The sequence below is a fragment of the Rhopilema esculentum genome, chromosome 21, assembly GCF_057945365.1.
Source record: "Rhopilema esculentum isolate cy_ngs chromosome 21, ASM5794536v1, whole genome shotgun sequence".
NCBI classification, from domain to species: Eukaryota; Metazoa; Cnidaria; class Scyphozoa; order Rhizostomeae; family Rhizostomatidae; genus Rhopilema; species Rhopilema esculentum.
Genome location: NC_142835.1, coordinates 10,687,970 through 10,704,037, shown reverse-complemented (window position 1 = coordinate 10,704,037; position 16,068 = coordinate 10,687,970). Strand labels below are relative to the sequence as shown.

The following is a 16,068-nucleotide window of genomic DNA, read 5'->3' as shown; positions in this document are numbered from 1 at the left end:
AACTACTTATTTATGGGAAGGTCCATCCGCAATTATCAAAATTCACCTAAAGTATCGAAAACAAATTTTACTGACCCAAAATTATCAGCTCAGAAGCGTTGATAAGACCCAAAAATATCTAAATACAAAATCTTGTTGTTGAGCACATAAGATACCTCAAATCATAGACTGTTTTCTATAATAATTAGTTTAAACGCTCTGTTCTTTTATTCCTGTTTTTGATATTTTCATTTCTTAGTTGGACCCATAAGTATAAGAAAGGTATCACAGAGAAATTTCTTACCAATAAATATCGGACGGACTAACCCGCATATAAAAATTTAAAGTGACCCTCTGGGATTACCATTATTAAGGTGGCATCCGGGAATGCCAGTATAGATCACGTGACATGCGTACTTATACTCTGTTGTATGTTATTGAGGAAATCTTTTCAACCCGAATTTGGGCTAAATATATTGTTGGTCATAAAAGAACTTTTTCAAGTGAGGGGAAAATCCATTTTCAAGGAGTGATTTTCCACGGAAGGATACTTGAAAATCTTAATTGTCAAATCCTGGGTTGAATCAGGGACAGGAGATGCTTTTAACTTATAACCAATGTCACATACACCAGACAACCGCAAAAAGAGCTTTAATTCTGTAGATAGTTTGTTGTTGGTTCTCGATTAAGAGTCGGTTTTCTTAAAAATAAGGGTTATTCGTTCATGCTTTAGAAATCAACATGATTAAATGCCATTCAACTGTTGTAGAAATAACTGTCGAAAATAAACCATTTGGTGAGTAAAAATTGCTTCAAATCCTAATTCAATTTGATAATATTCCTAAACATCACAAATCTAACTTCTCTAAGTCTTATCTATAAAATGTAAATTAACTTCAATCTAAATTTATTTCTTCTGAATGTTATAACATAAAGTCTTAACTATTAAGATTCAGAATTAAGCATGTTTATTTGGAAGGCTGATTTGCTTCGAACAAGGATCTTCATCCGCTGTTTTTGGCGCTCCAGGAAAGCAAGGTTTCAACAACTGCCGATGCACTAAATTGCTCTTCACCTGCAACAGGAGACAAGCAACTTTGTCAATAAGAATTTTCAAAGGGCAAAAGTAAACTAATCGATTGAAAAAGAATTGAAAAAGAACAGGATTAGAACTGAAGCCCGCTTCTCGTGTATCGATCCACTGGGACATCAGTTTCTTACGGTAAAAATCTTCAGTAACAATTAAAAGACAAATAACAAAGGCAATAATTTCGTGCTTTAATGACCTGTGGGATTATTGACGGAAAGGCATAACCCCTTTGGGACAATGTTATTCCCATTCGCTCAAGTTGCAAAAACGTAGCCAGAATTCCCACAGTGATGACATTTGATGACTGCTGGTTTCGAGAAAGTATACAGAAAGCCTTCAGCTCGATCCGCCATTATAAGATAACATATGTCTCCTGTAGTTCACGAAACAGCAGCTTTCAAACGAGAATAAATGTTTTTCCATGAGACAGAAAACAAGTCTTGCAAGCCGTTCAGTATCGGAGAAGGGCATCCAATGGTGAGTAAAACAATTTTTTTTAGGCCCACAAAAGCTTCGCGTGTGTGATACAACATCACGTGTATCTAGTATATGCATTTCGTTGCAATATGAGATACGTCGTTTGAAAGATACTTTGAATTGATAAAAAGAAAGTTTTCAAAAGGAAACGATAAGTTTCTTTCACAAGAAAATGTTACTACCGTGTATTTTAAATGAACTTAGCGAGGGGTATATCACTCTACAAAAATCTCGTAACCTTTGTTTTCGAGAAAAATCCTTATAAATCCATTAAACGGCTCGAAGAAATCGGACAGTTTAGTGAAAAAAAGTTTCTTCGTCTCTGGAAATTCGAATACTGGCTACGAATTCGTAAGGTAGGTTTGCCATCCCAAATTCATTTGAACTGAGTGGGTCTTTGTCAAAAAATGACAAGATATTAGGAAGACGAAAATACTCAAAAGATCTCGTTAGTTCAGTGATCGGGCAGATTTTTAAAAACAGAACATCTTGTGAAAATTCGTTGATTTGATGACTCGAATTGTTGCCCTTCCCCTTGAAAAATTGGTTTCCTACAAAATGCAAAACTAGAAACAGTTCTAGAAAAAACTCCCGTTCAAAACTAAAACTGTATTCTTATAATAAATATTCTTATTGTAATCCTGTGCGCATATACTTAGGAAAGAAATGGTGTCGATTTAAAGATTAATGGTTGAAAATGGCTTTGAAAAAAGCAAACATTTTACAACATACTTAAAGTTTTTTCGTCTGGCACTCCTCAGAGCATAAAACGTCAGAATGAGGGTCAGAAAGAACACGATGGAAAAATATATACCCAGTTGTGGATCGAAATAGGCCAATCAGAAAAACGCAAGCACATGACCGGCATAGTTGTCCAATCAGTGCTGCGTGCCTATAGAACATTTTACCAATGGAATGCAAAAGAGAAAACTAGCTCCTTCTGTCTACACAATGGCGGATAGGTTCTCAACTCACGTCCATAGGTTCGTCAGGCTCTTGTTTTAACGGCTGGTAACCAAGTCTTTTCTTTTTAATAGAAGATATTTCCTGAGTCGTCATTGTGGCTATTTCTTTGAATTTGTGTCCAGAGGAAACGCACTGGCATCTAAAATGAAGAATATTATTTCGTATTAGAAAACGTATTAGCGTTGTTGTCCATTTGCATTTTTATAAACTCTAGCTTACCTTGAAATTACAACACATACTTAATGACTGCTAATGCTAGTAAATGGCTTAATTTTTTCAGCAATTGTCTCTTCAAAACTTACTATTTTCTGAACATCATCAATAGAATGTTACAAAAGAAATCTTTTTCAAATCACCGGAACTTTGAATTGTTTCTCAAGTTCGTTGAAAGTTCTACTACTGGGCATGAAAATTTATTCCATAGTCTTGTAAAGTTTAACAGATCATTTAATAGGATAACTGAAATGCATACGTCATTATAAATTAAATCAAAAAAATATATATTCTTTTTGCGATATGCGATTGATAGGCCCTTGATGTTTTATGCAGCCTGTTCCCAGAATGAGATTGAAAGGAATCTTGCAACACAATGCCCCAGAAGGATGATCACTTTAACTTGCAGGCTGTAGCAGAGATAAGGGAGGGAATGAAAACCTTCTGATTGGAAAAATTGTTTCGATCCTGTCGAAAATTCCTCAGTTAACTTTGTATCATCTGCATGGTTTTATCTTTTCCATCTGAGGTCTTAGCAATCAGGTTTTATCTTTTCCATATGAGGCTTCCGAGCAAGAGCTTTTAAGACAGCAAGAGTCGACGATACCTTTTAAGAGTTTTCAAGGTTCGTCTAAACATATAATAAATATATTCTTACTAAATTTGTCAAAAATTTGAGACTTTTAAATGTTTCTTAAATATTCCTAAGCTTTACATAACATTCGATGCCTGCTTTGTTTCATACACAAAGCCGACGGCCTTAGGTGGAGGACTTTTAATCTCATCGCTACAATAATCCTAGAAATTACGACGTGCAAGAAAATTTGGTAGAACTTCCAAACCAAGTGTGTGATGGATTACAAACAATTCGGAAAAAGCAACAAAGAATTCGATTTGTTCAAAGAATAAAAGACATTCATTAAATTTGTGGCCTCCCAAATGGAGTAGCTCGAGCAATTACGTAATCCGTTGGTGGAGCTTTGTTGACCGAGCATCTTTACCAGTCGAGCGAGGAACATTGACCAGTTTTTTTGTGGCAAAATAGTCTCTTACTTTTAATGCCAATATTTTGGCAAAAAAGCAAATTTAGACCATTAGCCCTAACTTCCGTGCATGAAAACGGATGTCATCAAGGTGAAGCCTGGAGATAAAAGCCAAGAGCAACAAAATATCCACAACTCCTCGAAACCTTAAAGACATTACAGGCTATTGAGAATATAAAAACATATATTGTAACGTTAAAGATTTACCTAATTGCCCGGTATATGTATAGAAGTGATGTAACTGCGACAGCAACCCCAGCAACTATGAGCAGGACAGTTGTGATCGCCATGCTCATGTAGTAGAGTAGGATGAAGTAAGTAGGAGCTGTGCACCAAACCTCAAATGGAGAGAAACAGTTGATACACTGTGATTTTGAAATTAGGATGTACAGTAAAATAGTTCATGTTTAAAATAAAACAAGCTGTGAATGTGTAGGATTGTCTCTAGGTAGGATTTTTCGAAAGTCCGAGATTACTTCAATCCCATAAGCACCTCATACACATTACCGACGAAAGGTATATTAATCGCAACTTCTTACCTGTATTTAATTGCCATCAAGCGGTGGTCAATTAAACAATGATTAAAAAGAGATTGCTTCACAAGGATTAAATAGGGATGGGCCAATTGCTTCAAGAAGATAAAACAGCAATCGACCAATTGCTACACAAATCCTTCTCGAGCGGTAGAGAGGCAGTCAATTTGCCAATTCACAATTTTGAAAAATTCACAAAAGGTCGTGGAGATCATCTATGGATGGAAAATCTCTAGGAGGCAACTGCCGCTCCAGCGCTTCCAAAAGGTCTTCGAACAAAGAAAACTTTTCGGAATTCAAAACAGTCTCTTAATTGAAATTTGGTTTTAATGCCATCCTAGTGCAAGAATTGATAACTGGAATGATGTTTCCAAGAAATAGCTGGATTGGTACTCACCACACCTTCAGCATACAAGTAGAAAATTTCTGCCACAGTGTACAGTTTTTCCCTTTGCAGCTTCAGCAGAACTATGCTTACCATGAAGGAGACAAATATGAAGCTATAAACACCAACCATAAATTTATCAGCTAACGTCAATTCCTGTAGAGCCAAATGAAAGAAAAGAGTTACAGCAAAAGAACCATGATATGAAATTATCATAAATTGAAGCTGGTGATGGTAATAAAAAGCGTTGGAAATTTCTTTATCAATATTATCAAGAAAATGCAATACAGCTGCTCGAAAAGTGAAGAATTCAAGTATCTGATTTTGTCGAAGGTCAAAAATGCATTTCACGAAAAAATGATGCGAGGTTATTTTTGTTTTTAGCAAAGAGAGGGAAACCAAGATGAAACGATGCTTGACATTGAAGGAAGGCCAGAAAAAGCATCGCAAAAGGATAGTCCAAGCAGGACAATAATCAGTTCATGTAAGGGCACAAAGTCTTTGAAATTGGAGAGCTCAAATTTGAAGAAAGGGAAAAAGTCAATTGGAGTTTATGAGAGAATTACAAATGCAAGAGGCAACGGAAAATCTACGGTGCATAAGAGCATAGAAAGGGCAACAGAAACAAGGGTCGAGGCAGAGAACACAGGAAAAACTTCATATTGCCAAGCTGTAACTGTTAATCTGTCTCTCGACATATCAGATGTCAGGGGCAAAGAAGGATCACAAAAATGTGAAGCACCAAGCACGAAGAAAGATCTCGTCAGCATGAAGACACGAATAGCATAAAAACTTTAGCTATCTTTGAGCTGGGCTCCTGGCAAAAAGCTTTAGATGGGTATGCCAGGTATCTAATCTTGTATCTATCTAATGTGGCTTCTTGTAATTTTAAAGTGACGACAAAAACAACATCAAAACTAAGCTATGTCTGGGCTGGCCTTCTGTCAATGAAGCTTTGACACTTCTTGTTTTGATTCTCGAAAGGCCATGTACCAGCACAAAAGCTGTAGAAACTGGTGTCAAGAAATAAGTCTAATGCCAGTATTTCTTGGTATAGATTTTTATGGATGACTAAGAGAACAACAAAACATCAAATTCTTAGATGGGCATCTAAGAGAGTTGAAAGAAACATGATGGGTCTTGATACAAGTGGCACTCTCGAGAAAACGACACGAGAAGATTGCCAAGAAGTATCTCAAAACTAGGCAATTTATGCTGCTGATCAGGATAATGATAATGCTAAGTATGATAGTGATTATGTTGCTGGTAGATGATCTAGATGATTGATAATGATTGTCGATGAACTGGATGATTGATAATGATGGGTTTGATAAATGACGATCATGGCTGATGACGCTAGTTTCTTATAATGATGATGTTGAACTAAATCAACTTTACCTGAATGTCTGGAGTCTGCTCTGACATCGTCGAATGAAACATAACGCATGAAATGAGTAAATTCCTATAATTGCAAAATAAAAATCAGATGTTACAAATATTAATGTTCGGAGTCATATGTAAGAGAAAAGGGCTTGCTTAAAAACTAACCAACAATTCTTTATAAACGAAAAGTTATCCGTTATCAAAAATTAAAACTTTATCACAGTATTTTGCTACAAAATCCTTAAAAAACTTAAAAAAAACTACCAAATAGACTAGATGGGTAGACAAGATGAAATCTGCGCGATGAGAAAATTCTCTCATAACCCACAAAAAGGCGCCATTCATCACCTCTCTTACTATTTAAGTTGCTCTATCTCTGGGAAAATCGGTTGCTTTCCGTTCTGGCCACCATTTTACACAGGTGGTATCAGGCTCGAATACAACGTGGGTATCAGATAGGGGATATATCTGTGACATCATATGCCTTTCCTCGGGTCAGCACATATACGATTTACTCTTGGCCCATATGGTACCGACAACGTCAACAATCTCTACCAGGGTGTAGAAAGTTGGGGCGCTTGAAAGAGTTTCCATTAGAAGCGACTGTAACCGTGTAAAACAGGGTTTCTTACGGCAGAAACCGTAACATGAACTAGAATCTACGTCAACGGGTTTGGAAATAAATAATTTTGAATGTAAGAAATGAAGGAAAGCAGTAGGAGATTGTCTGCCACTGAGAGCGACGCAAATGGTTTTTTGCTTTGGCCGTGAGAATGAAAGGTCTGTTTCTCTGCAGTCATTTCAGATTGCACAGAAAGCAAATCTAGAGATACATATCGAAAAAGGATTTTGATCCTATCAACCATTATAATATCTAGCTGCATTGACTGGACTTTCTTATCAGTACGCTTCGGTGCAATTTCACTAAGAATTCTACACCAAAAAAGATAACAGCTAAATTCTACCCCCAAGTCCCAACCTCCCAATGGACAGGCATAGGGTAGACTTACAGGGAGGAAAAACCATGCGATAATTATTCAGTTTATCGAATGATGTAACATGGTGTAATGAGAACTCACCCGTCAATCCACACTCTCATTGTAGCATCTTTAGGAGGAATGGCAAATGCAAAGCAAATCTGTATAAAAGAGAAATCTATCTTTGAAAATGAAAATAATGTAGTTAACAAACATATGTGTTTTGCCAAGAGGGATATGATCACACCTCACACCGGCACTGTACCCCACGCGATTGGTTCCGGGCTTTCAACAATTTATACTTATATAATCTAGCTGAATCTATTGATCGCAACAATTGTTTTGCAACAGATTTTCAGTAATACCTTGATTTTTCCTAAACGTTGGCTATCTTCAATCTTGTTCAACTATTGAAGGCTTAGTTTATATATATTTAGAAGATCCTATAGATTATAATACGGGAACAATACCTGCTTCTAGATTTTTCTTAATGTGAGCAACTAGGAAAAAATAAGGGGAAAACGCGGGGCTCCATATCTACTTAGCTTTCACATCAACTCAGAGATGATTCACAAGTATTTTACCAAACAACCAAATTTGCCAAATTTGTTTAACATTTACGCACTGAAAATAATTTTAATTGTACAGAATAAAGGTCTTGAGTTCACCCAGAATTCTTTGTCAGTACAATACGACTTGGTAAAGAAAAAAATCACACGACAAACTAATCGACAATGTACTGGTACAAAATGGCGATTTCAATTGATTAAAAGGGTATCCGTTAGTGAGAATGAGCAAATTATGTTGCAAAATTTACATACTCACCACTAAGACTGCGAATATTGGCGGTAGAAAAATTTTGAAAAATCCAGCACGTTTTGGACGGTTCATGTGGATCATAAAGGCATATCTAGATACACCCTGGTCTAGAAAGGGGTTGTACCTACAAGAAAAAATATACAGCTTTATCTAAATGATACTAGATAAAACATATAGTGCAGCTCTAGTCAAAACATAACGAAGAAAAGAATGTGCACCTTATATTAACGGAATTATATCGATTAATAAAAATATTAGAGAAACGTCTTGCAACGAAGGTACAACATGTCCTTTTATTGAAGATACTGTCTTCAAATGGTTAGTTTAAACATTTGTAAAGCAAAGTGCTTTATTGTTCCTTATATCGTAATCCCTTTTTCAACTCCGATGGTTCCTTCAGCGTTAGACAACAAATCAAGGTCCCTCAACAAAGAAGATCTCTTCGTATAAGGTTTTATTACGTCTGCAGGTATCTCAGTTCTTTCTTATCGAAACACGTGCCAGCGACTTCTACCTCCTTCCAACAGCAAGCTTCTAATTACCACATTTTCGTTTCAAACTTGCAATAGGAAGCATACGAAACGATCCCACTTTTTAGGAATATTATGCAACCTTGCAAGACATTGGGATTAACAGCAGTGACCGGGAAAAATTCTCTATTTAGAAAGGAGTGGCTGAAAGGTTTTCAATTTGACAACAACCAAGGGGAACACGATTCAGTGCACAGTTTTAACTACATCTTGGTACTTATTGGGGGCTTAGCGACCAAGGCCCTATCTCTGCTACCGCGGTTTCAGTTCCTCAATAAGACATCACTATCACTAACAGTCTAGCAGAATGTGCTTTTTAAAACATATTATTTCAAAATAATTTGCTTTTCTAGCAATTTTCTATCGAAGGTATTCAAAATTTTGCTTAAGAAAGAATCATAAGTTCAAATTAAGAAGGCTTTTCTTGAATAAAGCCTTTTAAGTGAAATGTAACTGAACTTTTTTAATAAAAAATACTTCTGAAGCTATATTGCCGCCTTGTTTCTATCTACAGGGTATAGATACATATTTTGTTTTACGTCGATCTTACATTTTCTTAGGTTCTTACTCAGATCTGCCTTTTAAGCAAATTAGCTTTCTTGGTCTTTTTAAGAGAAAATTTTATGGAAGGACTTAGAAGGGTTGAAGATAATTTGAGGTATTGGAAGGACTGAAATTCTAGGGTAAAGCAACAAAATATGACATTAGAAAATCTTTTGCTTAACTTAGTAATATCTGTTATCATTACCCGTTACCTTTGGATGCTATACACCTGACAGGATTTCTTGATTGACAAAATCTATATCTCAATTTATAGTTTATAATAACTTTAGCAATGGTCTTTATTTATCATTAAATCATGAGAAGAATTAGTTTAACAACCTTTCGTAAATGATTTGTGACCACGAGTAAGTGTCGAAAACCCATCCGGTGTATTTTAGGGATGGGGAAATACCACTATGAAACTTGAAAGGTCTGTCGTCTTCTGTTGAGCCCTAAAAAGTTGAAATTTACAAATCGACTTACAAGCATTTAAGTGTTATTTATAGCAATTAAATCTTTAAAAGCATCGCTAAAAGGATTTAGATTTTTGGAACCGCTTTACTGATGCCTTCAAGGGATTTGTTTAATTGCAGATGGTTTATCAAGAATAGAGAACACAGGTTAATCAAAGCAAGCCAATCAAATAGACTTTCAATTACCTTATGTGGGTCCATGCTTTGTTTTATGACTATGATTATGATAATGTGGTTATATGATGTGGGGCCTCAAAGTATTGAGTGTTTGTTAAATTACTACAGTTTACTTAAATATTTGACTTTAACATAAATCATCTAATAATTTTATTCCATAACATAGAATTGCATTCAATTTAAAAGTTTTTTCTAAATTGAATTTGAAGCAGTACAGGAATTATTTAAAACTTAAAAAATATTTTACTTTTTGACGTAATTTCAAATTTGATATCTTAATGTATTTTTAAATTTGTCGTATTTATAATTCAATATTTTAATGTATCTTTATCATCGATCTAAAATAAAGTATGCCAAATTTCCAGTCAAGTACATCAAACACTGAATATTAAAGCAAAGATTGTGGTAAGAAATGCTGCTTGCAAATCTGCAGATTCAATCCATAGCAGATCGCTTTCACGCCAGAAAATGCTGGACCATGCAGCAACACTGTAACGCAATGGACTACGTATCGACGTCCTACTTGGGCAAACACAAAAAACTTTGAACACTCTGGAACATCTATTTTTGATAGCCTTTCACAAAGAATAGATCAAGAATCGCAGCAGAAACAATAACAGCACACAGTGAACACGATTCAAAGATATGAACACAAACCCAAAGTTGGGTTGACAGGCAGCCAGCTATTGCCAACATCTCAATTACAACATCACACCCAGCAGTGACGTCAAAAACCACCTACACTAACGTCTCTCAACATCTTCTCCCTAACATCTCCCCCCAGCACGCTCCACCCCTAACCCGAACTTAGAACGCTTAACAAAATATCAAGAAATAGGTAATTAACGTATTTCAAGAGACTCACTTTAAGGATTTTCCACCTCAGCTCCTTGGCTGTCATTTCCATGTCCTGAATTTCGATTTTCAGAGTCTGGTTGTCAAACCTGGTGAACGATAAATCTGCTGAAGAAAGCCTATGATAATTGCATAGACAAAAAGAAACCGCTGCTCTAGAAACTACAAAATCCTACTGGAGAACCTCCAGAACAAAATATATAGATTATACATTATATGTATAGGTTCAAATCTTTTTTATTTCTAGGAACATATTAAATGATTTGAGACAGTCAATTGTAGTTTTAACTTTATGTAATGGCCCCAGGGTAGTAACGGCCTTTTGCTCCTCGGGGTATCGTTTTCTGTACTGTTGTATAGTAGTTTTTGTTAGGAGTGTGTCTGTAGTATGTATTGTAACTTTATAGCGGAATTCTAAAAAAATCAAATGATAGAGAATTTTTCTCTCAGATCAAAGTACCGCATTTAATAATTCCGCAAAAACTTCATTTGAAGCGCTTTTTAGAAAATCATTATTTATTTTTCATAAGTTTCAAAAGGGCGGATCATCACTTGCAGTAATAATTTAAGAAATTATTTTGCTGGTATAATTTGGATTTTCTTGAAACCTCTCTGCAAACTCTGAAAATTTTAATGACATATTTTTACCCTTTCCACATTCATCCTAATCCTAAACCCCCAAAACCCAGCATAGAAGCTGGCTACAAGGACTGCCACTGTGAAAAAGAAATCTGCTTACTTCGATGGATGATGGAATCGTGGGAAATTCAGCTCATGGAAAATTATTTGTGATCAACGCGACAGGAGGGAAGCAGCAAGACTAATGAAACAGTTTACCTCGGCTTAGCATTAGGGAACTTCAAATTGAGCACAATAGATTGATCTGTAGGAAAATGGCTTACGGGTAATCTGCAAGATCAGCTGCAAAATTGAACTTTGATTTCACCCTGAAATACTTTCCTTCATGGCTTGTAACCTGGACCGAAAATAACAGTTAGGTATCACAACTCAAATAAAATAAAAGATGACAGAAGTATCAAATGTCTAGAGAATTTAACTTAATCACTTTGGAAAATACTATGAAGACCAATTTCTTTCAGGGTGATTGTAACAGTTACTAAAGTGAGACACTTGGCTTGCAGGTGTTACTTATCTGTCCAATGATACTGGATATCATTTTTGTTGGCTCTCTATGGCGTTTCTGTGAAAAAATTTCCAATTTTGCCATTCTACAATCACAATATGTTTAGTGTTGATAACAAACAGAATAGTTGCCTTTAGTGAGACATTTTCTGTGATTAAAATACTTCTCAAAAACGTAGAAATTTGACCAAACACAACAGCTATGAAAATCATTCATTTTAAAAATGTTTATCTGTGTGGGCGAATCTAAATTTAGTAGGGTTCTCAGGAACACCTGTGGACAATAAGTGATTCTCGGAAGTAATGAAAGCTTTTCTAAAAAGGCAATTTTTAACAATTATTTTCAATATGATTTCCTCATTATTTGTGCAACAGTTTTCCCCTTTAAAAAGTATGAAACTATGAAAGCTTAATACATACACAGCATGGTTTACTTTTTTGCACAACATGAATGCAACAATGTTTTGACTACTCAATATTGACTGCTACAGCAAGATATGGCAAACACAAATTTTGAGATGTTACAGGGCTTGTGTACAATATCTTCTGAAATTACTATTAACTGACACCATTAAAGAAAGAGAATAATGTCTACCTCTGCTACACCAGCAGCATTTACCAGCTCAAAGCAAACACCATTTAGACCTCCTTTGCATTTCTGCTTTGTATACATTGTCTGTCCAGGTGGGACTAAAACACAAAACAAGATAAACTTATAAAATCTTTGAAAATATAACAATGGAAATGCATTAAAATTCATAAACATCATAACATAATTATAACTTAGATGCTATACATATCAAGTGTCTGACAATAAAAAGCCTGAAATAATTTGTAAAAACAGAAATTGTTGTATTTAGGAATCTGTAGTATACTTTCTTATGTCACATATATAAAGGTGTGCTTTTGTACATAGAAGAAGGCACTTATAACTTGCCATCTTGTTCTTTGTACAACATGGTCTATTAGATATGCACATTTATGTCTCAATCTACAAATATTCAATCCAGCATGCAATAAGTACAACATGCAAAAACAGAAGTAGGACATATTCTTTTCAATAACAGAAATATTTGTGATGAGATAAGCACTAAGCCTCAACATTTCTTCTTGTGTTCTCTTTGAAATAGATTAGTCTTTTAACTTCTGAGGTACTAAAAGTTCTTTTAAAACTATAGTGACTCACTAGAAGGATGTGTCTGGTTGACAAAATAACTAAAAGAAATCGTTGAAACCTCAAAAAAGGGGATAGCATATGAAGAGAGAATATTGCAAAATTATTTGATACCTATTTTTGGCATAATAAGGGCATTTCAAATCTTATTACAAACCTTTGAAATATAAGTAAAAGTCAGCATGAAATGTGCCAGATTTCAGATCAACTGAGTGCAAATTCATCAAGTAGAGGGCAATACCAACATAAACTGTTTTGTGCTCACTAACTTCTTCAGGACATTTTTCATAGTAATACCTGCAATGTTGAAAAATTTTATCGGAATGCTTTAAAATAAATAAATCCACCCATTCATTTTGGAACTTTGATCAATTAAAAATGAAACCTTCTCACAAGAATTCAATTTTACTAAGATCAATTTTACAATATATATTTTCACATTTTTCATTTTTAGTATATCACTCCAATCTGCAATTAATGTAAAAATGTTTTGTATGTTATAAATTGAAAAGAAATTAATCTGCTAACAAACAGAAACTAATGATATACTGGTATACCATGTTCACCAGTTCATTACAAGCTCAGCAAACAAGAAAAGAATTTCAGATCTTAATTATATTTTTGATAATATTTTCTTATAATGCTGCTTCTTCTCCTTTCTCCTCCTCCTGCTAAGGCACAAAGCCAGCACTGAAAAGGTGGGCAGGCAACAGGGGCAAAGCCAAAAATGGGTACAGTATTGCTTTTTGCTGACAAAAAGGGCGTGCCTCACTCTTTTTGGGTGTGCTCATAAAACAAGTAATTTTATCTGCTTCTTTTATGTGTTTTTATTTTAATATTCAGATTTTTAAAAATTCAATTTGAAGCTCCAATATTTTTTGATTTGAAGATTTTAGACGTTATTGGCTAGTTTTGCATCACCAATTTATGATTGCTTGTTTGTAACTGATCACATGCTAGAATATATTTCCATCGCAACAACAAATCAGTGCTGATTCACTAATCAAAATAATTACATGGATAAACTTGCTGATACAAAAGAGTTTGTAAGACATTGCTGGAAATTGTCAAGGGCTTCATTTCATGATCTTTCCCACTAAAATCACTTAATATGTCTTGTTTATAAAAATGATTTGCATCCTAGTTTCATGAGTTATATTTTCTAGGCAAGATACGAACAGTGTGATTTGCTAAATAAGAATACCCATGACAACAACTTATGGTTGAGAAAATGTGAGATATTTGGGACAAAACTTGTGGCAGACATTATCTGAAAGTTTAAAGAGAGTCATAATCATTTGCAGCTTTTTAAATTTATAGATTGCAGTGAGTGACTCCTTGCCTGAACATGCTTGTAACTAACCTGGCAGCTAACCGACAAGCAAAATCGCATAAACTATTTTTATATTGCCAATTTGAACACTACAATAGATTCTATAGAAAGTATTTGATAGCAACTGGAGGCACTTTGATTGCAGTTTCAACGCAGCCTAAGGATGATTTGGACTTGGCAGCATTGCTGCAAGCATCAAGGTTTCATGGTCTGCCATTCAGACGTACTCCACTTTGATAATTGTTAAACAAAATCCCTTTGACATGTAGACCAGGTTGAAAAACTTGTATGATTTTACGAAATACAATTCTCATCTGGTTGGGTCCCTCTCATTCTTATTTTTAGGAATTATGAAAAATGTTCATCTTTGCTATATTATTTTTATCACCTCTAATGATGTTACAAATGTTTTTCTCTAAATTGTATACCCAAAAGTTACATACTGTGTTTTTATAGCAATTAGTCTCAGCTGCACAAAATCTTTATTTGATCAAAGATTCCAATCTGGCTGGCACGCAGTCTGTCCAACTTAAAAAGTTAGTTTATAGTTATGTGACCCAGCCCCTTTGATTGCCAATAAATAACAAGATAATTCCTTTTGGTTACCAGACACTCTATACAGTTATGCTATGCCCTTGGATAAAGCTCAATGCTAATGCAATTTGAATGGAATTTTAAATTATACTTAAACAATTGGAATATGTCAGTTGATTCTCTTTAATCCTGATGATGTTATTATTTTATCTATCAAACATAGATAGATTGAATAAAAGCTATGTTGCTAAAGTTTAATAGCAACATAACTTTTATTCAATTGATTATTTTTTTAGTTGAATATATTGGAATTCTGAACATAAACTGATCATGTTTGATCTACCATAACATCACGCTAGGTCAGGCAAAAAATACATACTCCAAGTTGTAATACATCTTACCACTCTCTCCGACACTCAAATCCTTTCTGTGGTCCGGCTAAAGTACCAGGCATACAGCTTGCACATCCAGTACAGTTATCTAGCCAATGTAGTGTCCCTGGTCTGTGGCAGTGATCTCCGCACGAATCGCAAAAGCCACACATGCCATCACTCAGACAGGCAGAGCAATTCCTCCCCCTTTCCACGCAATTTCCGCTTACCCAACTAAGACTTAGAACAATTATTAAGACTGTGAACTCAAAATAAAAGAAAAAAGACATATTTAAAGTCCTCAATATATTAATTTCTTGACGTCTTTCTGTAAATTTGCAGCAGGTATCAAATATTTTTGTCATCTGCGAAGAATCGCCATCTTTACTTGTACGTGAACGAGGCTACACAAACAACAAATCCTTCGAACCGCCTAAAACGTGGAACATAACGGGGGGAATGTGACCCTGTTTGCAAAAAACAACCTGCTCTGTGGTCATTTATCTATTATCTATGTGTTGGCAAGCAGGGGCGGACACTTGGTCAAATATTGGGGGGGAAAGCCTATTGTTTTACCAAGATGACGTCACATTTCCCATTGTTTTCGAGCAAAATACCATTGTCCTCTAAAGTATTGGGGGGGGGGGGCCGTCGCCCTCCTCGCCCCCAAGTTTAGCTTATTTTTTAATTTTTCTAAATGTAAATTCCAGAAGAGATAAAAAATGAATTAGTAATAAATTTCAAACATTAGGAAAAACTGATGTGTAATTTCAACTTCTAGATCTCTTATCTACAAACGAAAATAAATTAAAAAAACAAAAAGTAATTATTTGCATTTATCACAAACTGTAAAAGCTCTTTTGAGCCCCATCTCTATTAACACCCCCCCCCCCCTTATCAAGCAAAAAATTCAAATAAGCCTCCTCCTTTCTATCAAGCCCCCGTGTAGATAAATACAGTCTTTTGCATAAAATACGGTCCATATAAGAACTTGCTTGTGCGCCTTAGAAGTCAGTCGAAGTTTGTTTAGAAGATGTCCAAGGGTTACCAATCGATCTTGGTGATTCTGA

The 16,068-nt window shown here is 35.1% G+C and overlaps 1 protein-coding gene across 1 annotated transcript; it reads right to left on the bottom strand.

Moving 5' to 3' along the window:
* Positions 1 to 9: 9 nt before the first annotated feature.
* On the bottom strand, positions 10 to 15,473 carry LOC135684366 (uncharacterized). The gene is made up of 13 exons (XM_065199901.2): positions 15,029 to 15,473; positions 12,918 to 13,057; positions 12,182 to 12,276; positions 11,346 to 11,419; positions 10,454 to 10,532; positions 9,278 to 9,390; positions 7,872 to 7,989; positions 7,149 to 7,207; positions 6,085 to 6,148; positions 4,699 to 4,842; positions 3,976 to 4,106; positions 2,522 to 2,651; positions 10 to 1,054 (listed from the first exon to the last, which is right to left on the bottom strand). The coding sequence occupies exons 1-13, from the start codon at positions 15,361 to 15,363 to the stop codon at positions 938 to 940; spliced, it is 1,599 nt and encodes a 532-aa protein (XP_065055973.2). The 5' UTR covers positions 15,364 to 15,473; the 3' UTR covers positions 10 to 937.
* Positions 15,474 to 16,068: the final 595 nt, after the last annotated feature.